At 40.3% G+C, this 27,500-nt stretch overlaps 2 protein-coding genes across 2 annotated transcripts in view; one reads left to right on the top strand and one right to left on the bottom strand.

Moving 5' to 3' along the window:
- Positions 1 to 14,545, top strand: part of LOC125026521 (histone deacetylase complex subunit SAP130-A-like) — a 15,004-nt gene extending 459 nt beyond the window's left edge. Inside the window, 18 exon segments of the mRNA XM_047615012.1 lie at positions 3,260 to 3,389; positions 3,564 to 3,672; positions 3,810 to 4,128; positions 4,339 to 4,476; positions 5,222 to 5,435; positions 5,762 to 5,998; positions 6,242 to 6,380; positions 7,441 to 7,656; positions 8,048 to 8,269; positions 8,433 to 8,548; positions 8,699 to 8,949; positions 9,192 to 9,334; positions 10,334 to 10,643; positions 11,851 to 11,948; positions 12,084 to 12,313; positions 12,315 to 12,389; positions 12,667 to 12,786; positions 13,368 to 14,545. Of these exon segments, the coding sequence (XP_047470968.1) occupies positions 3,273 to 3,389; positions 3,564 to 3,672; positions 3,810 to 4,128; positions 4,339 to 4,476; positions 5,222 to 5,435; positions 5,762 to 5,998; positions 6,242 to 6,380; positions 7,441 to 7,656; positions 8,048 to 8,269; positions 8,433 to 8,548; positions 8,699 to 8,949; positions 9,192 to 9,334; positions 10,334 to 10,643; positions 11,851 to 11,948; positions 12,084 to 12,313; positions 12,315 to 12,389; positions 12,667 to 12,786; positions 13,368 to 13,559 (3,246 nt within the window). The 5' untranslated portion in view covers positions 3,260 to 3,272 and the 3' untranslated portion in view covers positions 13,560 to 14,545.
- A 2,226-nt stretch (positions 14,546 to 16,771) lies between these two features.
- LOC125026351 (serine/threonine-protein kinase 24-like) lies at positions 16,772 to 23,056 on the bottom strand. The gene is made up of 7 exons (XM_047614735.1): positions 22,860 to 23,056; positions 22,470 to 22,627; positions 21,971 to 22,156; positions 21,669 to 21,811; positions 21,248 to 21,497; positions 20,683 to 21,096; positions 16,772 to 20,506 (listed from the first exon to the last, which is right to left on the bottom strand). The coding sequence occupies exons 1-7, from the start codon at positions 23,002 to 23,004 to the stop codon at positions 20,303 to 20,305; spliced, it is 1,500 nt and encodes a 499-aa protein (XP_047470691.1). The 5' UTR covers positions 23,005 to 23,056; the 3' UTR covers positions 16,772 to 20,302.
- Positions 23,057 to 27,500: the final 4,444 nt, after the last annotated feature.

The following is a 27,500-nucleotide window of genomic DNA, read 5'->3' as shown; positions in this document are numbered from 1 at the left end:
TCCTCTCTCCTTCCTCGAGATTTCGCGCTGTGTGGGAACAGGGAAGCGAGAAAGGCGAGGTAAGACGAGGAAGGAAATATATTTGTGAATAGTTATCCCCAGCGACAGAAAAAGGTTTCCATATACCATATATAGGCCTACCTTCCCCCTCTCACCCAAAGATATAACATTTCCATAGATTTTACCAAATGTGTTCGTAATCTCTCTTCACACACGGAAAGAACAGCTCAGTAACCTAGTTTGTATGGAATCATTTCCATGTGATTTTCTAGTTGTATGTTATAGATAGCCTTAGTTAATGCCATTGTTTGAGATATGTCTGACCTTAGGAAGACATAACAAGTATAAGTATAACAATAGTGAAGTTGTTGATTGGATTTGTTGGATATTTAGCCATAGGATCTATGGGATACCTATGTAGACTCTACATGTTGTGGTGACTATTATTTACAGGACATTTTTATGTTACTGTTATAGTGAAAGGTGGCTGGTAATTGAATGTAGAAAACACCTCTGTGAAGGATTTGTAGGAGGGATAGAGAGAGAGAGAGGGATAGAGAGATAGAGAGAGGGATAGAGAGATAGAGAGAGGGATAGAGAGATAGAGAGAGGGATAGAGAGATAGAGAGATAGAGAGAGGGATAGAGAGATAGAGAGAGGGATAGAGAGATAGAGAGAGAGATAGAGAGATAGAGAGAGAGATAGAGAGAGAGAGAGATATAGAGAGAGAGAGAGAGAGAGAGATATAGAGAGAGAGAGAGAGAGAGAGAGAGAATATATATTGAGAGAAGGAGAGGAAAGGATAGGTAGATAAATGAATAACAAGTGAAAGAAGAAACAGAATTCCTTAAGAGAGGAGATTCCCCCATTATGAAGGCTGACTGGATCTCTGTGGCAATGGGGAGGGCTGTGTATTACAATGAACTTCCATTTTGCTTAACAGAAAGGAGCCTGTAGTCTGCTTACAGAGGAATTTAATAAGATCCCTAGCAAGATTAATGGTATGATAGAGAAGGCAATAGGACGATGGCCTGATTTTGGGTGATATTTTATTATCTTGGGTGTCATAAGTCCACACAGAGGAACATATTGTTGAAACATGCATTTGTGAATTTAATGGTGTAGGTGCTCTCTGAATGGGAGTAGTGTACTAGATTGAGGGATGATCTAGTGCATTCTCTCTCCTCTCCTCACCCCTCTCTCTTTTCTCTCTTCCTCTCCCTTAGTATCTGTCTCAGTCGTGCATTCCCTTAATCCGTCCGTCTCATTCGCTTACTTGCACATTCATTCACTAATTGAAATTCATATCTGTCTTCAGATGATATCTATGTGTATGTTTTGTAGTTGTTAAATATCTTACGTACAAAGTCAGCTTTGATTTTATGTGGACTTGTGTGAAATCCATACCACTGCTATCATGTGAGCTACATAAGGCATATATATATATGTGTTGTAATGATAAATATCATGCCAATATTAGTATACACATGTATATACATGGGAGACATACAGGTACATCCATATAGACACCTGTTTTGCTAGAAGTAGGTGATGGTTTATGATAGGAAATGCTACTGGCACTGTATAAAAGTACATGATCAGTTGACCTACATTATGTAGGTCGCGATATCTTTGTCTGTGGTTCTTTTATTTTTGCAAGAAAAACTGGGTGGAAAATTGAAGCTGGGGTTAAAAAGTTTGCATGAAATAAAGATGATGGTGTGTCTTCAGTCTTGTTTGGTAAATCAAACTAGTAGAATTAGTGGCTCCTGTGTTTGATCTCTGAATTTGATTTTGTCTGAGGTTAGAGCTACAAGCTGTACGTCCTGGTGTATTTTAAGTGTAGTACATGAGCTAAAGAGGGAGAAAAGATATTTGAATTATTCATGTTTTGAGTTTTTATTGGGGAATGGAAATTTTGTTTTAGTATTGCAGTGTATTGTGGTTCAGGATAAGTATAATTCTTCCTGGTTTTTATTATTTCTAGAAGTTGGAAGTGGGAATATACATAAAGGTATTTTTCACAATTATAGACAAATGCCTGCACATATGCATATGCACACAATAAACACACACACACACACCTGCTTGCTCACTCGCACACACTCTCACGCACACACTCACTCACTCACTCACTCACTCACTCACTCACTCACTCACTCACTCACTCACTCACTCACTCACTCATTCACTCACACAGATACACGCACGCACACACAGACACACACACACAACACACACACACACACACACACACACACACACACACACACACACACACACACACACACACACACACACACACACACACACACACAAAGCCTGTCAAACAGGTGCTTTAGTGAAATTGCATTTGATACTTTCTTGAGGGGTGCAAACATTGTTTACTTTCCAACACTTTCTTGTGTTAATTAGGATCTGACTTATTCTGCAAGAGCTGTATGCAAAGCTTGTATTAATTATTTTTGTTTCGTTAAAGTTCTCATAAAGGTCTGTCCAACATAAGTACTCATTTAGGTAATATACATACATACATAATTAAATATTACCCTCAGTATTGTTGGCCTTGCCCTTAAGAATCCTAATAGCAAAATATGGCAGTGTCACTGTTTGAGTTGTTCATCCTATTTATGTTCGTTGACTCCAGTGATTGGGAAAGAAGCCGACCCCAGTAGTTGGGGAAAGCTTCATGAATTATGTCCTGGGGAGATAGCAAGGAATGGAGGAATAGGTGACTTAATGAACATTGGTGATCACTGCTAATAAACCCATTTTACATGACCTGAAAGTAAAAGAGTCGCTAACAAGACACACACACACTCACACACACACACACACACACACACACACACACACACACACACACACACACACACACACACACACACACACACACACACACACACATTGTTGGCTTATCTGGTAGAATTAGATATAAATTTCATGTATAAAGTTTTGGTCTTATATTCAATAGCAAGAGGGAGACAAGAGAAAAAGGAAAGTTCTTTTATCCCTTTTGTGACCAAAACAAGAATTTGAAAGCCTTTAAAAAACACTTTCCAGTTACAATTGCAAAGTGTGTATCTTCAGTGTATATTGTATCTCTTGTTCATGATGTAGGAGTTTGTAGTTTACCAGTGTTACATGGTATTATTATGTTAATGTCTATTATGCATAATAACAGATTCACAAGCTTCCAATAATGAATCTGTTTATCTGGAAACAACCCTTTAAATGACCTTTTCCTTTGGTATTACAGAGTATAGGATACCATGGCAGGAAGAGGAGGCTTGATGACTTCTGGAGGAGGGGGCTCTGGCTCAGCAGGAGACCCAAGCAACCAGCCCATGGACCTGGCACAGAAGACAGTCGCCAGGTCACTAGAGTCGGTGAGTTGCTGCATCTCCGGTTAGTTCGGTGATGGTTGGTTTAGTTTCACTTCTGTCTTGGCTCTTGTTTCATTTCTCCCCCCCCCCCCCCCCTTCCCCTAAATCTCCCCATTAGTCTCGTACTCACCAGTGTTCATAAGACTTGAAATAATTAGCATGGTGCTGGTATTTCAGGGAGGCATAGTTAAGAGCGGAGGAACCACTCTCGTCCACTATACGACGGGGGTTCAGCAGATTCTCACCACAAGTGGAACGACTGCACATGTGGTCACTGCCAAGCCTAGTAAGTTAGAATTCAGTTTTAGTTGTTGATATTTCAAGTATCCCTGTGCATTTTTTACATACATGCTTATAGAGATTTATATATATGTTTATAGAGATTTAGTGCCAGACAAAGTTTATTCTTTTCTCCCTGTCCAGTTGGCAGAACAGAGAGCATGGGTGTGGCAGGTCAGACAGTGACTCTTGTGTCACGCCCTTCTGCCCCTCCATCAGCTCTCAACCTAGCATCACAGGGCCCAGGAGGAGGCAGTGGTGGTCCTTCACTGAGGACTGTGTCGCACGCCCCAGGGGGAACCAGCACCAGCACAGTGGTCACTTCAGCGTCCACTTACCACATCCCACGTGGAGCGGCTGCTGTGGCCAACATCGCAGCCCCAAGGTCCCAGACAGTGGCTACACCCATCATGAGGACCTCTGCACAACCTATTGGCCAACCAGGCTCTAATGTCCCTGGGCCGTAAGTACATAGTTTTCTTCCCTTCACTTTCATGTGAGTTATCTAACGTTAGTTGGAACGATTATTTCCGTTATATCAATGATAATGATATAACGTCTTTCTTTAATGCTTTGTGTAGCCAATATTCAGTTGATAAAGTATAAAGAAAGTCACAATTCCCATAAAGGGATACCACTAATTGAACACCCAACTATCCTCACCCCAAACCAGGAGAGGAAGTGTGGTAGGTCAACGCTTGGTCCCAGCTTCAACGAATGGAGGCTGGATTCGAAACACACCTTCGCCAGCACACACGGGCAAGGTCACAGGACTGTCCATGCACCCTGGGGTTCCCGCACCCAGTGTCAGGTGAGCAGGATGAGTGACAGGCTGTTGTAGTGTACTGAATTTACTGAATTTTCCCTTTCTTTCTTTCTTCCTTTCTTTTCTTAACACATGTTTCTATTTCCTCTCAAAGTTTTCATTTTAGACACATTGCCATTACCTCTGGCACATATTCCTTACTTTAACCCCTTAATTACGGGTCACGTCTATAGACGTGAAAACAAACCGCTCGAAATGTGGCGCTACGAGGCAGTGATTCGGCTTGATGTACCGAACTCCCGTGCTCAAAGAGTTTTTTTTTTAGTTTCTTCACCCGTCACCATGGGCATGGCATATACGTACATGCCGTGCCCACTGTGAGTTTACTTTATTAATTATTTTTACACATAAATGGCTACACTTACACTAAGTTATCGATGAGCCAATTACGAGTACTGCCTGTCTCGCCTGTTTACCCTTTTCGATGATTTTCTAAAAGATTTTACATTCTCTTGTATTGCTGTTACTAATGTCTATAACATTATTGTGATTATAATGCCTATAGTAAAATTAACACCTATCAGTATTCGTTGTATTAGTAAAAAAAACAACATTTTTCCCGCCAATTCAAGGAAAGGTGAAATCAGGTAAGGTCACAAGGTCTACTAATTGATTCCTATGTGGCTAAGCACTAGCAGAGACATTTCACAAAAAAGAAATAATAATAATAAAATAAAAAATTAGCACATTTTCCCGGCAGCGTTGAGTTAACCATGCCTCTCTTCCGCAGTCTGGGTGTCCAGAGGCCATCGATGCCAATGCCTCGTCTAGGGCCAGGTGGTGGGGCCATAACGACGTATCACACAGGAGTTCGGCCAGGCATCGTCTCCAGTGGCTCTATCAGAGGGCCAGGCACTGCCACCATGCGAGGGATGGTTACGTCAGAGGGCGCAAAGGGCACGGGGCCCAAGGCAGTGCACATCACACAGCCCATGGGACCACAGGTGGGTTGGGTTACCTGATGGAGTGCTGGGTAGGGTTAGACCATTTGGGGTTTCACTGTTATTTCAGGTGCTTGAATATTAGTGGATTTGCCTCGATTCGTTGTATTCCATTTATATTTATGTATGTGTATAAGACATTTAAAGTTTGTATATTGATATATGCACACACACACGCACATATATATATACATATGTGTGTGAATAGATATATGTGTGTGTGTTTTAAGCATTTGTTTAGTTGATTTTTTCTTGTAAGATTTAAAAGAATATATTCTCTTAACAATATTTGCCTAACATCTCTCTCTCTCTCCTTCCTTCCCTCCCAGAAATATGGGGGCATGGGTGGTGTGATGAGTGGCAGTGGGCGCAGTGTGGTGGCCTCTGGGGGCGGTGCAGGTGGAGGGTCCTCCTCAGGTACCATCTATAGCCCTGGCAACCCCATGGTGACCACGATGTCTGGGCCAGGAGTAAACCCACAGACCACCATCAGAACACAGGCTCCCCCAGCCATTGCAGTCAGAATCACAACAGCACCAGTGTCTACGGCGACATCGTCTTCACAGGTACTTGCCAGACATGCGATATGTGGTGTGTGTGAGTGTGAGTGTGAGTGTGAGTGTGTGTGTGTGTGTGTGTGTGTGTGTGTGTGTGTGTGTGTGTGTGTGTGTATGTGTGTGTGTGTGTGTGTGTGTGTATGCGCGCGCGTATGCACTAGAATGTTGTATATTTTATTCTTATGATTTTGTTTTGGAAAAGGAGTGTGCCATCCACCTTGAGTAAAACCTGACCCTCCTCCTTCCTTCTAGGTGACCTCCCAGGCTGGCACAAGCATTGGTGCCATTTCCATGACATCCCCTTCTGGATCATCACCCGGTGCCATCCTGACACACCAGTCACCCCTGCACAGGACACAGCAGGACCAGGTTCCTCTCAAGACCCCAATTGGTAAGTGTGCCTGTTGTTTTAGGAGGTTACAACTGTTGTTTATTTTTTCCTGGTAAATTGTATAATGTAAGATAGGCTACTGCTTTGTGTGTTGGAAATTGGAGATAAAGGACTGTGTGGTTCTCTATGATTTTATACAAGGTTTTTTTTTTTTTGTGTGTGTGTGTGTGTGTGTGTGTGTGAAAATCTAATAACTCCCTTGTAGATAAAAAGGTTACATAGGAGATGATTAGATATCCACAAATTGGTTGGCTCCTTGTGTATGTGTGCACTCTAAGTCACTGTTTTATTTGTCTTTTTTCTTCCTTTCTTTTCTATTCTTTCTTTCTTTTATTTTTAATTTTATTTTTATTTTCTTTGCTTACATGGTATTTGTCAAATACCAAGCCTTTTGGTAATCTTTGAGACCCGTTGATAAGACCTAGTACTCCTCTGTCTGTGAAAGGTCAGTGACCTTCACAGGCAAAGAATCTCTGTTCTCTCTCCTTCCTGTTTCTAATCAGTGACTGAAGGTTCAGGTCTCAGGAAGAAAAGAAAAGACTAGAATTAGTAGAAAATGAATTTGATCCACATGTGATTTACAAAATAGTAATTATAACTGTTTGCATTTCAAACTGTTATACCTTTTTTTCTTCTTCTTTTTGCTGAAACTTGAGTAATACCCTTGTTTCTTTACTGCTTTCTACCTGCTTTTCCATTTTTCGGATGGCATTGTAGATTTTCTTTGATGCCAGCCCATTCCCATATGAGAATGTTGATTTCCTTTTTCACTAATTAACTAAAAATCATTCACTTCATAGGTTCTGTTGTGATGTGTTAGCAAAGGCACATAGCAAGTTTTTTTTTTTTCTTCTTCTTCTTCTTCCTCTTTCTTTCTTCCTTTCTTTCTCTTTTCTGCATTCAATTAAAATGCTTAATCTTAGATCATTTATACTATATACAAACTTCACATATAGGCTACATCTTGAAATAACCCAGAAAACAGACACCTCTGCCTGCTGGTCCCAAGCTCACAATTGGAATAATCATTCAGTATTACCTATCTTATCCTCCGGTACAGTTCGGACTCCTGTGGCTTCACACCAGAGCAAGGGCGGGGTGCAGGCACAGACTCTAACCTTTTCCGATGGGCCGAAGGTGATCACACAGCCTGCACAGGGCCCACCTCTGGCTCTTGCACAGATCTCAGGCTTAGCAGGGGTTACTACCCAAAAAGCCCAGGTCAGCACTCATACTGTGTCACAGCAGCACACTCCTAGTGTCCAGCACAGACCCGGTAAGCTTATATACATGCATACATACATGTTCATTCAAGTGCATGATCTCCCATTCCATATATATATTTATATATTTATATATCTATATATATATATATATATATATATATATTTTTTTTTTTTTTTTTTTTTTTTTTTTTTTCTCCAATGGCTTAGAACTAATTTATTGGTTATTCTTTTATGTGAAATCAAGTATACATTTTAAGATTTTTATCTTGTAATCTCTTTTAAGCAATGTATAGTCTGGATAATGATGATCAACCATTTACCTCAGAAAGTTTTAATCAATAAAATGTCCAGTACAATATCATCTCAGATTAAGAAAAACAGCGAGCAAGTAAAGTGCTTCCTCCTCTTCACCACCTTCCCTGACCCTATCTTTGACCCCAGGTGGCAGTGTGATGGGCAGCAGTGTAGGGCGAGTGATGGGGGGGACAGGAATCCCGGTGGCCAAGGTCCTGCCCCAGCAAGCAACAACCCCGAACCAGGGGTCTGCATCTGTTGCTGGCCCCCCCAGGGGATCCCATGGGCAGGTGCGCGCTCAGTCCCCTGGCCAGGCAGCCGACCCACAGGCTCCCCACACCAATGTGTTCTTGCAGAGACCTCATGCGGGTAAGGGTGCAGGGATTTTTGTGTGCAAGATGAAAGATGGATGTCAAAAATGTACATGTAGTCTTTGTCAATGCCAGCTAAAGATATTGAAAAGAAAAAAAATATATGTGAGTGTTTAAAGTCATACCTCTAATTTACTCTTCCTTTTGTTCAAACATTCTAGGGGTGACAGTGACAAGTGGCACACCCACAGGTCAGGCAGAAAGGGTTGTAACAACAGTCCCCCAGTACAGTATTGCACCACCCTACTACTATGAACAAGGACAAAACACTTACCAGGTTTGTATATATGATGTAACCTTGATTATGCTCTTATTTTCATGACTAATGCAACAGTGGATGTTAGTGTACTAAATAGATGCCATTATCATGTTTCTTCATCTTCAAACCTGTGAATAACTTCTCATCCCTCCATCCCTGTACCTCAAGGTTGGTGGCCCCACTCTTGTGCCGCACACCCTGAGCTCCACCCACTACGTCCCAACCAACGTCCAGAGTGGCTCCCTCAGAGTGACAGGGGGAGGACCCAATCCCGGTGCAGGTGCAGCCCCAGGCCATGGAGGGGGCCCAGGTCAGATTGTTGAGGGTCCAGGGGGACAGGCACCTGCCCCCATGCCAGCCATGAAGCCTGGTGCCTCCCCGAGGCCTTCCATCCTACGCAAGCGGCCCGATAGTGATGGGTTAGTGCTGATTCTCTGGAGTATGCTCTTTGAATGTTACATATTTTTTTCTTTTATCATTCTACTTTTATCATCTCCTTTTCCATTTTCCTTTAAAGGTTATATTAGTTAGAGATAATATTTTTTAATATCAGCCGCTACAGAAGTTAAATGTGTCATTGCTGTTGAGTTAGCCACTTTATTAGGTATCAGCTACTAGGTACCATTCACCAAATCTTGGCTCGTCTTTCCTCAAACCACAGGACACCCCTCAAAGCCGCCAAGAATCTCACGGCCGCTCTGTGCCTCCCCATGCCCTCACCACCCTCCCCCAAACGGCCAGACTCCAGAGGGAATGGGAATGCATCGTCAGGCTCGACAACCATCTCAGCCAATTCCTCTCCTGGTAGGTAGCATTCATTTGTCCCTGTGTGGCATTTGCTCTTTGTCAGAATTTTTCTTATCTTTTTGTTTGTTCCTATTTTTTCTTTTCCATCCTTGCTGTGTCTTCCCTCTTCCCTTACTCTTTTCTCCCTTCTTCCCCTTCTCATTGAAATGTGTTAATTGTTAGATAAGTGCAGATCAACAATCATGTTTGCTTGCTTCCATCTTTGCTGGTTTATCAAGCTTTGAGAATTAGAATTAAGAGTTCTCACCTGTTACCAAACAACTGGTTGTAAGTGTGTGGATTGATTAACAGATGTTCAGTATAGCTTCATTGCTGATCTTTAGTGAAATGAATTACTGATGGTACAGATTTTTTTTTTTTTTTTTTTTTTTCCATTATTTTACCTTTGTTTATACATTAGTGCATTTACTTTTTACTTGTTTGCAGTTTTGGTGAGTATGGTGGGAATATCTAGGCTAAAAATGCAGTTGAACTTACTTGCATGTGGTGATAAAACTCATGATGCCTCGTGTCTCATTCCTCTTCTGGCTTTGGGGCCAAGGAGCTTTTAAAGATTGTACACCGATGCTGATCTTTGATTGGCATTTATGATTATTGTCTTTTCTTTAAGTTTTGCTCTGTTCTCTATTCTCTTTACTCTTCTTTCTCTACTTTTGCTTCTCCTTTCCCATCCATCCCTTTGAGACAAAGAACTTTTGAATGCCATGCATGTACATAGCCATACAGCAATTGGTTGTCTTTATTTTTGTGCTTGTTTAATATTGGATGTGGAAAATGTTTAATTGCATCTGCCAGGTTAATTACTGATGTTTGGGCTTGCGATTAATGCTATGCTGTGGCTTCTTTAATACATCTCTGTGTCTGGGTGTAGAGAATATCATTTATGGGGGGGTGAGCTACCTGCAGTGTGGTGGCATTCATGCTAGCTAGAACCCTTACCTGCTTTTGTACTGTGAGCCGTGTGGTACTAACTTTGGCCATTCTTGTGCTCTGAAGACTCATCCTTATCAGGGCTGCAAATCGAGGAGCTGGATGGCAGCAGTGGAGGCGCCATCACGGGGAACAGCGCCGAGTTACGGACACCCCCCAGCATCAAGCAGGAGCCCCCCGAGGATGCCACTGTGGTCCTCCCCCGCCAGCCTGTGCTCTGCTCCATGAGCGAGGCTTCGGCTGGCCTCGCCACCGGCATTGTCACCACCACACTCAACGTGCCGCAGCCCCACCTCTCTGTCACAGGCATGCACGGGGCCTCACAGGCGTTGGCTGACGGCCTCTCTCCCAGGAAGAAGCCCAGAAAGCAGCAGCTGTGAGTACCATGGTTGTCTTGTCATTTCTTTTGCCTTCTGAACACAAAAGGGAATTGCATTGTCTGTTGTCTGTGATTAACCCAATGCCGCTGGGGAAAATGAATAAAAAATGGGAAAAATGCTGTGCTCATTTTTTATATTTTTTATGAAATCTCTCTGCACATAGATGGCTCTGCTAGTGTTTAGCCACAAAGGAGTCATGTATTTTTTCCTAGTGCTATGAATATCAACGGTGTTATTTTTATTATAAACATTATAATTACTATAATATTATAAACATAAGTAACAGCAAAATAAGATAACGTAAAATATTTTTGTAAATCAAAGAAAAGGGTAAACGGGCGAGACAGGCAGTGCCCATAATTGGCTCATTGGTCACTTAGTACAAGTGTAGCCATCTATGTGTAAAAACAATCAAATGAGTAACTCACATTGAGCATGGCACGTACGTGCACATCATGCCCGTCGGCATTGTGTTAAACATAAAAATTGTTGATGTAGTGATAAGTCTGAATGCTCTTCTTAAAGAAAAATCATGTAAAACTATTAGAATTAGCCCTTGTAATCCATATATGTGTGGGTGCGTGGAGTAACCTTGTGTACATGTGCATACATGTATAGATATTTGTTTATTTATTTATATAGTTATTTAATTATTTATTTAATTTTACTACAAAAGGTGCTCCTTTTGGATAGAAGTTGAGTCTCATAAGATACCGTATCATTTTGCTAATATTAACATTTGTTCTCTTTTTATGTGAATTGAGAAGTAGTATTCTACATTTCATGTTATTTAAAACTGATATTGAATATAGAAAAAAAAATCAAGGAATAGCTTGCCTGAAGTACAAAAATTATTCTTAAAATATTATTGAGATTTAAGTCTCTTAATTTTGATAATGATCTGTAGCAAGATATTTCGCTCTGAGTGACTTTGAGTTTGGGGGTTGTATCATGCAGTCAATTGACAAATGCCTTGCATCTGGTCATATTTTGAAGAAAAAAACAGAAAAAAGGCCCAAGAAAATTATTACAGCAACAATAGAATAAACAGATCATCTGAATAATGCAATCAGGGACTTCTTTGTGTGGATAGGAAATTCTTTAGTTACAAATACATACTAGGAAAAGATGGAAGAGGAATGAAAGGTTTTTAAATCTTGAGAGATTATTTTTCTATTTTCCTAAATATTCATTTTCTTGCAGGACTGGGAACGAGCTTCAGGAGGCCCGGTCCAGTGAGGACGACCTCGACCATCCGCCGGTAAAGAAGACAAAGAGAGAGATCGCAGAGGACAATCACGGTCAGTTTGCCTCCAGAAAATCTGTCTATTTAAAAACCTTTTTATGTATCTAGTTTCTGGCGGTATAAAGGCTTGGAATATACGTTTGAGAAAAGTTTTCCCCAGTAATAGTATAGAGCCCATGTCTTGTTACAGACCTCGAAGGAAGCGAAGACGAAGGGGGGGGATGGTCCGAGCCAGGCGGGGGCAGCAGCGGAGGGAGCTATGGGGGGAGTGGAGGGGGCCTAGGGGGAGCCAATGCCAGTAATGCAGTCAACGCCACCGTCGTCATAACAAACCGCCCCACCATGTCCCTCCTGAGCAGTTTCCGACAGACGTGGAAACCGAGGCACAACCACTTTGTGCGGCACACAGATGTCAAAGCCCAAGGACGAGAGGAGATTGACTGTCAATGAGATAGCCAACCAGAAGATGGCGCTGCAACGGGTCAATGGATGGAAGGTGAGGGGGGGGTATTTCTTGGCCTCTTTGTTGCCACTACTTTTAGTAGAAATTGTGGAAGTTGGGAAAGACAAATGTGGTCTTTAGTGCTCTATAGAGTAGCCTTTATATTTAGATTTTTCTTGGTACTTTGTAAAGTAGCTTCTGTGCCAAAGATTTGAACCTTTTTTTTCCAGTTTGGTCTTTCACTGTCTGAGCATTTGATTTATGTTTTGACATGTTCTTATTTATTTATTTTTATTTTATTTATTTATTTATTTTTATTTTTTTTTTGTAGGTGGTTCACCTCTCAGGGCAAGTGGATGACCTTGTAGAGCTCGAGTCTGATGTGGTTGACCGTCTGCATTTGCTGCTCACATCCTTGGAGAAGAGAACTCATGGCAGAAAACCATACAAGGTATTGTTTGCTGTCTTCTCATTTTTGTTAACTTGGTCTTTGTATGATAAGATTTATTTTATCTAAAAATCATCTTGGACAGCAGTGTAAGACACGACTAACCATTATATAAAAAAATAGCTTTCATTTGATAACCTTTTGGATCCGGGGGTTTCACTGGCCACACGCCGCCAAAAATACAGGCACTAGGCTTACTTGAGTGGCCACTCTCATGGGTATGTGGCTTGTAAGCCAGGCACACACAAACACTCATGTGGTGTTGACTCCTTGCCTCCCTTTAACAATGTTATTATCTCATTTTTAGCTTTTTTGTAATTTTCCAGTGCCTATATTTGTCATTCTACATTAATTTGCCAATAGGAGTAATGCCCTAAATACCCACTAAGTCTAATTATCCTCCAAGAGCTTTGTGCACTCTTGGAGAGTCATTCCTGTCACCCTGGCCCTGAGCCCAAAAATTTTCGTGACAGTATATTCATGTCACTTGCCACGCAGCCAAATTTTTTCATGACGTGATGGTCACATCACCCATGTCCATGGGATTAGGGAAGATTAAATTTATTGTTCTTTCTTCTTTCCAGGACTTTGATAAAGACATCAATAGGTTGTCAGAGCTAGTCAAGGCCAACATTCAGAGATCCAAGATTATAAAGGACCAGATGACGGAAGCAAGAACACAGATGGAAAAGCTTTTTGAGCACAAGGGCAAGATTGTGGAGATCATGACAAAGTACAGTAGCAAGCGCAGTGTTCGCAAGAAGGAGAAGAGTTGAAGCCTTTTTGTAGGGGAGAGAAGTTGCATTGGGCTTTTTTGCTTTTAAAGCTGCCAAAGTGTTGTATTAAAGACAAAGGGCTTTATATATATATATTTTTCCAGATTCACCCGGTCAATAGACCACAGACATGGTCTAGGCTATCAGTCTTGTCCATTCACGTGCCAGGCATAAAGTGTGAATGCTGATAATTAACAAAAGTTGCAGGCTTCAGCTCAAAGTTGAATTCAGATGGAAATCCTTGTCAAACTATATAGATATGTACAAAGTATTATCATCATTATTATTAGTTTTTTTACACCAGTGACTTTTTTTTGACTTTTTGTTAATGGACAACTTCTCACCATCATTCAAAATACATCTTATTTGTCATTGTGGATTACTGTTGTGGCCAAAGGCTACTTCTTCCAACTCAAGTACAATTTTATTTGTATACTCCAAGCAGAAATTTATTGTTTACAGTGCAAACCTGTAGCTTAAGGCTTAGATATAAGTGATCAGTGATATGTTATTTGTATTAAATATAAAATTTTATTATAACAAAGTTATATGTTATTCCTCGATAGTTTTAATTGGAACACAGTGATATGTACAGTATTCATAGACTGACTGTGAATCATTAAGCCTACCCAGGAATAGTCACTTCATTTATGTCAGTGGATGAAGTATCCCCTTTTTTTTTTTCTTTTTTTTTCTTTTAAGTTTTAACATGTAAGAATACTGACCTGACAGAAGAGCATTAAGTTAGCATTGCAAACTTCAGAGTAGACATATTCTTTTAAGCAGTATGTTTTATTTTGTCCGTGCCAATCACGAAATAGGCGATGAGACTTTGTATACAGACAAGTTATTATTACCTTGTCAGTTGCCCCAGAACTTTGCTTGGGTAAAACTAGAAGGTAATGTTTAAATGTAAAGACATATTGTTCTATAAAATCACATACATTGTACAAAGGAAAAGCAATATAATAAAATCTGAAATCTTACCTCCTTTACCTTACTCTCATTTTTTTAGTGTTAAGTTGTAAGATTTAACCATTCACTGCTGTGTACGTTGATATGTACACTTTGAAGACCAGACAGAAATGCAAGGAAATTTTACAAGGGGTTTTGTAGTTTTTAAAGTTTCGACCCCCCCAATCCCTTGCCCGTTGTTGTCGGGGGGGGGGGGGGGGGGTTTAGGAGGCGGAGACTGGGACCCATTGCTGGGGAACTCCTCAACCTTGGGACTCAGCCTTCGACTCAACAAATTTTGCATGGTCTTTTTTTTCCCCTACTTTCTACTATCCACTTCCTAAGGTGTGAGAGCCATGCTGAAAGGATGACTTTGTGCCAGTCCTGAACGGCCTGAGGGAGCCATGGGCACGGTATTCCCCTGCTTTAGTTGTCTAGCCCTTACCCCTCGAGGGACCCTGAGGAGTGGACCGTTTCTCTCCCCAACATACTCCAGGCTTACCATGGCCAACAATGAAGATTTTATACCATTATTAGATAGCACATTTATTTTGCTTTTAACCATTAACCATACCATTATTAAAGGCAATGAGGCTTGCCTCTTCATCAAATAGCTCCACCAATTCAAACTCGCCCGATTCCCTGACCCCAGGCTCTCCTTTGACCACGGCTCTGAACACTACAACTAATACCCCCTCCTCAATGCCTACTAGTACAGTATCCACCCTAATCAACACCCCAGGAGACATTTCTACTCTCCCAACATGCTCAACTTCAACAACTATACCCCCACAACCTTCTTCATCAACTACCCCATCCTCCCTTATTACTACCTTACAACATTATTGTCCACCTCCCCATAACACTACTCCCTCTTCCACACGCCCCAACTTCCCCATCCTCCCTTATTACTTACCTTACAACCTTATTGTCCACCTCCCCATAACACTACCTCCCCCAACACTACTCCCTCTTCCACACGCCCCCATCTTTCTACTACCCCCATCTCTACAAAATTCTTAAATACTCTATTTAGCCCTGCCAAATGGGACCGATTTTTTGTGATCCCTCCCACAGCTTCTCACACTTTCTGCTTTGACTTTTTTCATTCCTCAAATGCATTTACATCCTTCACCCTATACATTACCTTACCCAACTTTAACCCATTTACTCGTCAATTCCTTTGCCCAGCTTTGACAACTAATCACTAACTCAACCACCCCTTCACTACCATTTACTATAGTGCTACATGACCTTAGATGTCTAGCACATTTATTTGCTTTTAACCATTAACCATTAAAGTTTCGAGCAGCATATGACTGAATAAAGTTTGCAGACCACCACAAGACAAAAAGAAGAGCAGTCTTCACTCTTATATCTGGATTTTATTTTAGCTCCCCCCCCCCCCCCCTCATGTTCATCAGATATATCACAAAAATATGGTTCACTTCCTACCTTGTGATTGTTATTTTAGATGTTCATAATACCATTAGTTAAATTATCACTTAATATCATTTTTATTAACATGACCATTTTTCATAGTTATTGTTTCTTACTATGATTCTCTGCACTTTTGTAAGATCAATGGTTCTGAGACTGATCAGTTTATGCATGTCCCACTGATTGTATTTTTGTATCCTTCACATTTTTTTTTTTTTCTTTTGGGAAGATTGACTATATATCAAACATATCTCCAGAGATAATTAAAATGGTTAGTTTTACAACTTTGCAGTCTTATTCATTATTGTGTAACTCTTTGTTATTCTAATTTCCATGCTCAGCCATGGAATCACCCTAAATCTTTACAGGATGTGCCATCTTACAATCAGATGCACAGTAATCAATCATTGTGTGTTCTTAATTCAATTCATTGTAAAACACCTGGCTTTGTCTTTGGGATCAACAGATCAAAGTATATATTTTGTACCCTGAAAACAACATCATGATATTCTGGCACCCTATGTAAATATTGGTAGAGTTTTGTTGCAATTTCACCTGAGCTTCCTTAACCCGTTGGTGACGGGTGAAGAAATCCAAAAAAAAAATTACGCTCTGGCAATCAATGGCAACGCTCTGACTTTGAGTGCGGGAGTTCCGTACATCAAGCCGAATCACCGGCTCATAACGCTTTGGCGCGCCGCACGCCACATTTCAAGCGGTTTGTTTTGACGTCTATAGACGTGACCCGTCGTTAAGGGGTTAAATATAGGACACGTCTCTTTGGGGTCAAATGAAAAGGTAAAGAAAAAAAAATACAATTCAGTTCTACTAGATTTATTAATTCATCAACCATTATACTGTACATACAAGATTAGAGGACTAATCTGCTAAACAAAATAAGTCCTCCCTACAACAAGATAAATCATTTACTTACAATAATTGGCATTAACAGGAGCAAGGGCCACTAATATTTACATAAACAATTTCTTAAGAATAATCCCAGAAGGCAAAAACTTGGAAGATGGAATCAAAAATTTGTGTTCATCTGAACAGACTGTATGAAATGCTAAAAATCAGCAACTTAAAAAGCTTAAATTGTTCATTATTTGAAAAACCTAAAAAAATCACTTTTCAGTTACCATTAAACATATAACCAACTCGTGTAAGTACAGGACATTTCAACGAATATGGGAGGGCTAAAGCCAGTTTTAACTCTCACTGCATGATTCACCAAACAAAAAGCATATTAAAGATTAAGAAAAAAAAAAAAATTAATAAAAAAATCCAAACAAGCTACCCTACTACAAGACAGCAGAACCTCCAAAGTGTGCTATTTGTAAACCACTATTTTACTTTAATTTTTAATTTCTCAAAAAAATCTACTCCTCTGGACACTACAATACGCACACACTAACACAGCAAATAGGAAACATACACTAAATTCAAAGTCTACCAACTGACTGGCTTATGACAACCATAACTAATCAAAGTTCACAGAACCTGATGAGAGGCTGTGCACATTTTCCGACGAACAGAACACACAGACTATTTTGATGAGAGATGGAAACTAGAGCGAGAAAGAAAGAAGCACTACAATGCAAGGTTCTACTGTTTTGTGGAGAACAGGAAGCAGGTCTGGTGGAGGTCTACAGCTCCTCTGCAGTACGAGCCAGTCTGGCTGAACAGATGTAGTCCAGAAAACAATAGAAGGTTTCACAGCATGTATTCAATTCACATCTTAAAAAAAAAAACCCTGCCCTTACAGAAATAAACAATACATAAATATACATATGAGAATAAAAAAAAAAATACTGCAATCTCCAAAATCTATAAATAAATAAATAACAATCTGTGAATATTTATATTAATCTAGATTTCCATGACTGGAGTCTGACATCCAAGCCATTTTCTTTCTTTTTCCTTACCAATTTGAGCATAGCCTCAAAATACATACATTAAAACGAAAAGAATAAAGGAAAAACACTCTTGGCAGAATACCACTAGATTTGAGAGGATAAAGAAAGGGTCTTAGGAAGGGGAAAAGGGAAAAAAAAGCCTTAGGTGTTTTAACAAAAGTAACTCCTGTCTCAGCCACAACTGTACTGACAAAGAGGCAGACCCAAATAAAAAAATAATAATAATACTTTTATTGTTTGGTTGTTTTTGATATACAGCAATGCATACATATGCAAACTTGTATATATACATACATATGCATATACATGTACTTATCTACACATATACATATACATGTACATAATGTATATGTATATACAGATATACATATACATCTACATACATATACATACACATATATACATATACATATATGGAGGGGATCCACACTGACAATGGCCGAGATAACACCAACGCAAACAGAAAAAAAAAAGTGCAAATTGTCCTCAACTTTTAATCTCCTTTAAATCTGTACAAAATAAAATGATTGAATGAATAAAAAAGTAAAACAAAGAGCAAATAAAATTACAAACATGTGACATTACCAAGGCAGGACTAGGTGAAGAGAAAATCCACTTTTAAATGAAGAAAATCACCATTACTGGAATGTTGGTTTTGCATAAGGATTTTTTTTTTTTTTTTTTTTTCTTTTTTTTTTCATATCTCATTATTCACTAAGGCAAAGACTTGCATTAGCAGTATATAAAATAAAAATCAATTAAATATTGAATACAACCTACAATGTCTTTGACACTAGAAGAGAAGAAATGTGTCCAATAATAACAAGAATAAATAGCAACATCTTTGGCTACTAAAAACAGGCAAGTATCACAAAAGGATGTATGGCAGAGACAGGACAAAGTCAATCATCTTGTGCCCCATCGTAGTTGTAAATAAGGCATAAATCCTCAACCAAGAGACAAATAGCATGTCTTCTTGTGAAAGCTCTTGATTTTGAAAACAATAATAATAATAAAATAACAGAATAAGAAAAAAAAAGAAAAGTTCATAACTGATCTTCTTTATTATGATTAAAATCTGCTAATCCAATTTTTAAAGTTAATACTAATAAAAACTGAATGATAAACTATAAATTGCAATAATAAAAATAATAATAATAATGATGATCATAATAATAATCAATACAAAGAAACAAACAAAAGCATCCATAATATAAAAAGAAGGAAAAGTGAGTTTGACGTTAGGACACAAACCAAACCACAAACTCAACCTGGGAAATATACAAATACCAAATTACAGTCAATAGCTACTGATATGGCTCAGGAGAGGTGTGTAATTCATTTACAATAACCAAACTAGATTTGATTTAGTGTGGTCATAATAGGGAAAATATGTACATCTTGCAAACACACCTATATTCACTGACGTACACGGGTATATACACTAGTATAGTACAAGGCAAGGTGAGAGACTGGCCCTCTTCTTGCTAATCGTAAAATGTATCATTGGTTCCATGTGATTTGGAATCATAAAAAAAGGAGAAAAAAAAAAATCATGAGGAAAAACAAAAATAAAAATAAAATAATACATAAAACTTCCACTTTCCTGTTCTGCAATCAGAACAACCTAAAATAGATAATTACCATTACCAGGGAGGTGGGTGCTGCGCGAGCCCACCCGCATGTGGGTACCCTTCAAGACACTGCATGTGAGGCACTGAGGTCAGAACTATGTACAATGCCACGCTCCTCATGTTACTGTATGGAACAGCTTCCCCGATGACATTGGAGATCTCTGAATCATCTTGCAGATTTTGTATGTATGCACGGATTTTCATTTTCCAATTTGTTTTATTTTCTCTAAAGTAAGGACATTGATAAAAAGTTCACCAAACTAAAAAAGATCTGAACTTGTCCCTGCCACCACTCGACCACCCCCCAAACCTATTCCGAGGGCAGTGTCCGCTTCCCAACACTTGCGTTGCATTCCCACTCTCCTAAGCCATCATTCCTTCCACCATCTTCTCAACACTCCCCTGGGCACCCAAGCACGCCTCAGCACACAAATGTTCACTGTGGTAGAGGGAGCAAATGAAAAAAAAAGAAAAAACAAAAAACAAAAAAAATTGCAAGAAAAAATAAGTTTTAAAAATTAACCAGCTAACACTGAGTATAAAAAAAGAGACTTTATGAGAAGGGTAGAGACACATTTGGAAATCTCTCTCCCTCACTGTTATCTTTTTTTTCTCTCTCTCTCCTCCACCTGCACCACATTCCAATTTTCCAGAGTCATATCATCAAATTGGTCATAACTATCTGCATCATCCAGCTGTTTCCACACCACATGAAAAGTTAAGTATCACCAACAAGCAACAAGTACTGGGGGAGAGGGGGCTTCATGTGGTCCTCCTACACAATATTCCCACCCTGGCTTCACCGGGTCAGGTTGTCGTGAGCTTGCCTTATCTTGGTCTCAGTCATGTTGGGAACTAGCTTGGAGAAGAGGTCCCGTATGAAAGCATCTGTCACCCCTGGGTTGGACCGCTCAGCCGTCTCGAAGGCCGATTTGAGTTCCTCAATGGCATCTGTGCGGTGTGGGTCTCCACTTCTACTGGAGTGTCGGTGGCGTCGCTGAAGCTGAAAAAATGATTGAAAAGATTACAACTTATGTTCATTGATAAAGGAAAATCATAACCACATACCAATAGTAAATCCATCCTGAAACCTTTTTATAATCAATATCCCACAAAATAAATGCCAGAGATCATCAAAAATGTATACACAACTGAGATCCATTTACAGATTTCCCTTACCTCTGACATGAGTGGCAGTACCACATCAACCAGGGTGTTCGAAGTGGGCAGTGGAGATGTGGCTCGCGGTGATTGTGGGTGTGAAGAGGGCACCCGATGATCTGGCCGCCTGATGTCACCTATGCTTGACCTGTTGTCTCTGGGGTGGTGTGCCTCACGGGAGTGACGCCGCTCATTCCTCTCATTATAATCATTTCTGTCTGGACGGTCGCTGATGTCATTCCTGTGGTCCTCGTGGTCAATTCTCATATCAGTCATTTCCCTGGAGAGGCGCCGGTCATCTCCATTGGTGTGGGTTTCATTTGATCGAGGGGACAGCTCCATATCTCTGGACGTTCGGTGTTCAGACAGGCGAGCTTCTCTTCGCTTCTCATTCTCATTGGGTGGTGGGGGTGCCACAGAAGTTGGACGAGTCTGGGGGAAATTTTGAAACAGATACATTACTAATAGTATAGTGCTATGGAAAAAAAGAGCTTTTTATAAATGTCAATCCAGACAACCACAAACTTTCTCCAAATCCCCCATACCTCAAAGCAAACCATTCCAGCAAAAACCAAGAACCTACCGGAGATGATGTCTTTTCTCCTCTGTACAGAACCCCGTTGTTCTCCTTGGGAGGTGAATGAGAGAGGGAAGACATAGAAGATGCAGCCACAGTGTTGTAGGGAGGTGGAGGGTCTGAGGAGAGAGGCGACGAAGTGTTGCTGCTGGGTAGGACCTCCTGTATGCTGGTGGGAGAAAGGCCACCAGGATGCTCTCTCACCGTCATGATCCATGCCGGGTCCTCCACATCACTCTCTTGTCGACTGTCCTCCCTGGAAGAGACATTAGTCAGTCTGGAATTCAATTCATTCTCTTTCCAACCCCTAAGGCTCTTTTAGAATCTATACATATAAGCATTGTGAAAAAGTAAGACCTACACTGTTCTTTCTTTACATGCCTACATTTCCCAGGGTCAAGGACAATGAAAGGAGAATTTTACTCACGAATCTGACTGGTCAGAGTCTGTATCAGTATCTGTGCAGTTTTTCCTGTATGACTTATATCTATCAATCAGGTCCATTAAGTAGGAATTCTTCTTGGCCTTCCGAATAAATGGATACTTCAGTAATTCTTTGGCTGTTGGTCTCTGTAAAGAAATAATAATAATGCAGATGATGATGACTATTCACTATTCTCGGCTGCAAAGGCTGTTCTTGTTCCAAATTCCCAGACAAAAATATCTCCACTTCCTACTAACAAATGAAAATCATTTGAGTTCTTTCAAACAACCAAGCCAAATACTTACATTCTCTGGATCCTTGTTCAAACACGATTCGACAAAGTCTTTGAAAGGTTTGCTGTAGTTCCCTGTGAGTTGCGGTGGGTTGTTCTTAGGTATGAGGAAAAGGACTCGCATGGGGTGGAGGTCACTGTTGGGCGGCTCCCCCTTTGCCAACTCTATGGCCGTGATGCCCAGGGACCATATGTCTGCCTATGGGGTGAGAGGGAGAGAGGGATCAGATGCTAGTTTGTAGTGTCTTAGTGCAATGTCATTATGGTTTGTTTGTTATTTCAGTTCATGATATACCTGTTTTGGTAATCCATTGCTGAAAGGTGTATATTTTTTAAAACTTAAGGTTCAGAACTTTAATTAATTAATTAATTAATTAATTAATTAATTTAAAGATATGTAAAAATATCCAATTTTATGGTGAGAATCCACAGATTAGAAAAAATTAGATATAAAAACATAAATACAAAGGAAAGAAAAGATAACGAGACCAAGACACAACCCTAAGCCTCACCTTGGAGTCATACGCGGACTGCTTGATGACCTCCGGGGCCATCCAGAAGGGTGTCCCCACAAACGTGTTTCTCTTGCTTGTCGTGTTGGTCAACTGGCCTGCCACACCGAAGTCAGCAAGCTTTACATCTCCCATTTCACTTAGCAACACGTTTGCCGCTGTAAAGTGAGAGTATGGATATGATTCCTGCTTTAGTTTGCATTCTTCCCTGTGGTCTAATTGGAATAAAACTTTCTCTTCTAACAAATTCAAATTCCTTGAAAGATCTGCACTTCCTCAATATAACATAGAGATACAACAAATATACACACACAAAAGAAATTATACAAATGAGCAAAAGAATCAATTCAACCCAAAGACGGATATCTTCCAGCTGTTTACGACACCCACCTTTGATATCCCTATGGAGCTTCCTCTCCGAATGTAGGTAATCGAGACCCTTGAGCACCTCCCGTAGAATGATGGCAATGTGCATCTCCTCGAAGCTCCCTGCCTTCATCAGGTCCAAGGCAGACCCCCCTCCAAGGTACTCCATGATAATCCATAGTTTCGTACCTGTGGAGTGATGTTAAGAGAGGATAGATTGATATTTCTGTTCGCCTGGATTGAGTGGATGATATCGGTGGAGTAAACTTTCCTCCTGACAACCTTTATTGTTAGTCCACCCAAGTTCTCTTTGGTCAATTTTGTTTACATATATACCTGTTCATCAGCGCTTACACACCAAGGAATCATTTACTAAGCTTACTTGACCTAGCCTGCTTACCCTATTCCTTGCATTCTTGAAATAAAGTCTTTGTTTCTAATACTATTATTACTGTTTCCAGATTTTACTACAGTTATTACCAACAATAACATTAAAACATTATTAACAATACTAATGGAAGTAGAAATACACACTTTGTGCCAACCATTCAAGGATTAGGGTAAAAACATGAGATCAAGTAGGCCTATAAACTGACTCTTTGATGTATAAGGAATTGTGGAAATAAATAAAGTATGTGTGACAAAAGTCAATGTATCATATACATGCCATCAGGGAATCAATGGGTTTATCTATCTGAATGTCTCTATTTGTAAATCTGCTTAATCAATCAATCAATTAATCTCCTCTCTATTTATCTATCAATCGAGATAGACTGACTGACTGACTGGCTGTTCATGCAATTTACAACTATTGGTAAAGTAGTGAGGTTAACAGCTAAATATTTTCTGGTGCACCTGTTGCCTGGAAAGTCTGTGTTAGTCCGAAATAATCATCTCCTTTGCAATTGATTCCCTAAAGGGTCCTTTTAAGCCAAAATAACCCTACTCTAATCAAACACTGAAACGGAACACATGCCTATGATTCTATGACAAACTACCTACACCATGACGAAGCAAAATGACAACATTAAATGCAGCAGACAGGCAGCTCCATCAGGAACATACCAACACAACAATACTCCAAATTGCACAGGTAGTGATGTGGCAATCTCTGACTACACCTACAAGGTCATGCTTGCATAATGCCCAGTCATGTAAGCAACAAGGAGACCAGGAATTACAGTGTCAAAGCAATTTATGCCACTAACAGGATCACCAAATCTATTTGTTTTAATGACCTATGGACATCCGGATCTCCAGTTCTTGTCTCCTTTATTTCTTTTTATTTTCTTGTCATAAACCTCCAAGGATCACCAAATCTATTTGTTTTAATGACCTATGGACATCCGGATCTCCAGTTCTTGTCTCCTTTATTTCTTTTTATTTTCTTGTCATAAACCTCCAAGCACAATGTTGTGGCAGACAACACATATTATGAGAATAAAATATTCATTTTGAAATGATTTTCAAATTTTTGTTAACACTACTGTAAAGGTAAAGCTATCCACAACATTCAAGTGCAGGTCAATCTACACCTTTAACTAGTTAAGATTAGCTAAACACTTCAAATTCCTTATTCATAATACTGAAACCTTGTTACAACAGTCCTAAATACCTAATGATAATCAATAAAACAACAATCTCATTACTAAAAACACATCACTAACATCTCTACTACCCATTAACATCAACAACTTCACCATCACAACACTTCAGTTTACTAAGTCTTCATTTTTTCCTGCCCAAAATTTTCCCTTCCCCCTTCCTTTTTTAAAAAATTTTTTGGGGGGGGCCCCCGGGGGGGCCCCCCCCCCTTTTTTTTTCCCCCCCCCCCCCCCTTTTTTTTGGGCCCCCCCGGGGGGGTTTCCCCCCCTTAAAACCCCCGGGGCCCCCCCCTTCCCTTTTTTTAAAAACCCCCCCCCCCCCCCCAAAATTTTTTTAAAAATTTGGGCCAAAAAAAAAAAAAAATTTTTAATTAAGGGTTTTCCCCAAAAGGGGAAAAAAAAAAAAAGAAAAAAAAAAAAAAAAAAAAAAAGAAAAAGGGGAAAAAAAAAAAAAAAAAGAAAAAAAAAAAAAAAAAAAAAAAAAAAAAAAAAAAAAAAGGAAAAAAAAGAAAAAAGAAAAAAAAAAAAAAAAACAAAAAAAAAAAAAAAAAATTAAAAGGAAAAAAAATAAAAAAAAAAATTAAAAGGGAAAAAAAAAAAAAAAAAAAAAAAAAAAAAAAAAAAAAAATTAAAAAAAAAAAGGAAAAAAAAAGAAAAAAAAAAAAAGAAGGAAAGGGGGGGAAAAAAAAAAAAAAAAAAAAAATTAAAAAAAAAGAAAACCCCCCCCCCCCAAAAAAAAAAAAGGAAAAAAAAAAAGGGGGGGGGAAAAAAAAAGGGGGGGAAAAAAAAAAAAGGGGGGGGAAAAAAGGGGGGGGGGGGAAGGAAAAAAAAAAAGGGGGGGGGGAAAAAGGGGGGGGGAAAAAAAAAGAAGGGGAAAAAAAGAAGGGGGGAAAAAAAAAGAAAAAGGGGGGGGAAAAAAAAAAAGGGGGGAAAAAAAAAAAAAAGGGGGGGGGGGGAAAAAAAAGAAAAAAAAAAGAAAAAAAAAAAAGAAAAAAGAAGAAGAAAAAAAAAAAAAGGAAAAGAAAAAAAAAAAAAGAAAAAAAAGAAAAAAAAAAAAAGGGAAAAAAGAAAAGGGGGAAAAAAAAGGGGGGAAAAAGGGGAAAAAAAAAAAAAACCCCCCCCCCCCCCCCCCCCCCCCCCCCCCCCCCCCCCCCCCCCCAAAAAAAAAAAAAAAAAAGGGAAAAAGGGGGGGGGGGAAAGGGGGGGAAAAAAAAGAGGGGGAGGGGAAAAAAGGGAAAAAAAAGGGGGGGGGGAAAAAAAAGGGGGGGGAAAGGGGGGAAAAAAAGGGGGAGGGAAAAAAAAAAGGGGGGGGAAAGGGGGGAAAAAAAAGGGGGGGGGGAAAAAAAAAAGGGGGGGGGGGGGGGGAAAAAAAGGGGGGGAAAAAAAAAAAAAAGAAAAATTTTTGGGAAAAAGGGGAAAAAAAGGGGGGGGAAAAAAAAAAAAAAATAAAGGGAAAAAATTTTTTGGGGGGGGGGGGGAAAAAAAGGGGGGGGGGGGGTTTTAAAAAAAAAAGGGGGGGGAAGGGGGGGAAAAAAAAAAAAGGGGGTTTTACCCCTTTTTTTAAAAGGGAAAATTAAAAAAAAAAAAAAAAGGGGAAAAAAAAAAATTGGGAAAAAAAAAAAAAAAAATTTTGTTTTTGGGGTTTTTTTAAAAAAATTTAAAAAAAAAAAAATTTTAAAAAAAAAAAGGGGGAAAAGGGAAAATTGGGAAAAAAAAAACCCCCAAAAAAGGAAAAATTTTGGGGCCCCGGGGAAAAAAAATTTTTTTTTAAAAAAAAAAAAAGCCCCAAAAAAAAATTTTTTTTTTCCCCCCCTTTTTTTTTAAAAAATTTTAAAAAAAAAAAAAAAAAAAAAACCCAAAAAAAAAAAAAAACCCCCCCCCCCCTTTAAAAAAAAAAAAACCCCCCCCTTTTTTCCCCCCCCCCCCCCCCCCCCCCCCCCCGGGGGGGGGGGGGGTTTTGGGCCCCCCCCCCCCGGGGGGGTTTTTTAATTTAAAAAAAAAAAAAAGGGGGGGGGGGGGGGAAAAGGGGGGAAAAAAAAAAAAAAAAGGGGAAAAAAAAAAAAAAAAAAGGGGGGGGAGTATTTGTAAAGTAACAAGGGAGGAATGGGGAGGGGGAGGGGAGAAAGACGGGGACCTATTAAGGAAAGTAGTAGTACTGCAGCTCTTGATTTTGAACAGCTGAAGTACACTATGGGACTTACCCCAAAAGCCCAATGAAAATTAAAAGCCAAAATTTGCAAAAAAAACATCAAAAAAAAGAAATTGGGTTGTTTTTAAATTCCCTTTTTCATCTTCTGTCACCCACTCCTCACGCCTCACTCCCCCACCCCATCCCCTCCCTCCCCCATCCCCCCCTACGGTACCCCAAAATCCTCTTTTGTCCCCCAAAACCCCCCTCAGGCCCTTTCCCCTTGACCCAGTCCCCAAACCCGCCCTTTTTCTGCATCTCCAACTGTAACCTCCACCTCTCCCCCTTACCTCCTCCCCTCATAAATATCCTCACACATGCCCTTTTCCATAACCCCACTACACTTTCTATAACCCCTCCTCCTCCTTATCCCTACACTTTTCCCACACCTCAAACCCCTCCCCTACCCCCTGCCTTTTCCCACACCTCCAACCCCCTCATCCCAATCACACCCACCCAAACCCATCTCACACCCCTTTTCCCTTTCCCCCCCCTCCCCCTTTCCCCTCCCTAACCCCCGGGCGATTGTTTTCCCTCCCCCCCTCCCCCCCCCTCCCCTCCCCCCCCCCCTTCCCCCCCCCCCCCCCTCCCCTTTTCTCCCCCCTCCCTCCCCCCCTTTCCCTTTCCCTCCCTCCCTCCCGCCCCCCTTCCCGCCCCCCCCCCGCCCGACCTCGACCGCCCCTTCTACGGTTGTCGCTGTCTTGATTATTTACTCGCGAGGCCCAGGGATCGCCCGGACGCCCACGATCGCACGGGCGGGGACGCGAGCCGAATGCTAATATCAAGAAAAGAGAAAGACGCAGCGAGTTACAAAGATGTTTAAAGCATGGTGGCGACAGGGCCATTAGGTGGGAGGAAGAGGAGGAAGGGGAG

The sequence above is a fragment of the Penaeus chinensis genome, chromosome 6, assembly GCF_019202785.1.
Source record: "Penaeus chinensis breed Huanghai No. 1 chromosome 6, ASM1920278v2, whole genome shotgun sequence".
Taxonomy (NCBI): Eukaryota; Metazoa; Arthropoda; class Malacostraca; order Decapoda; family Penaeidae; genus Penaeus; species Penaeus chinensis.
The sequence above is the reverse complement of the archived record's forward strand: the minus strand, read 5'-3'. Positions and strand labels throughout refer to the sequence as shown.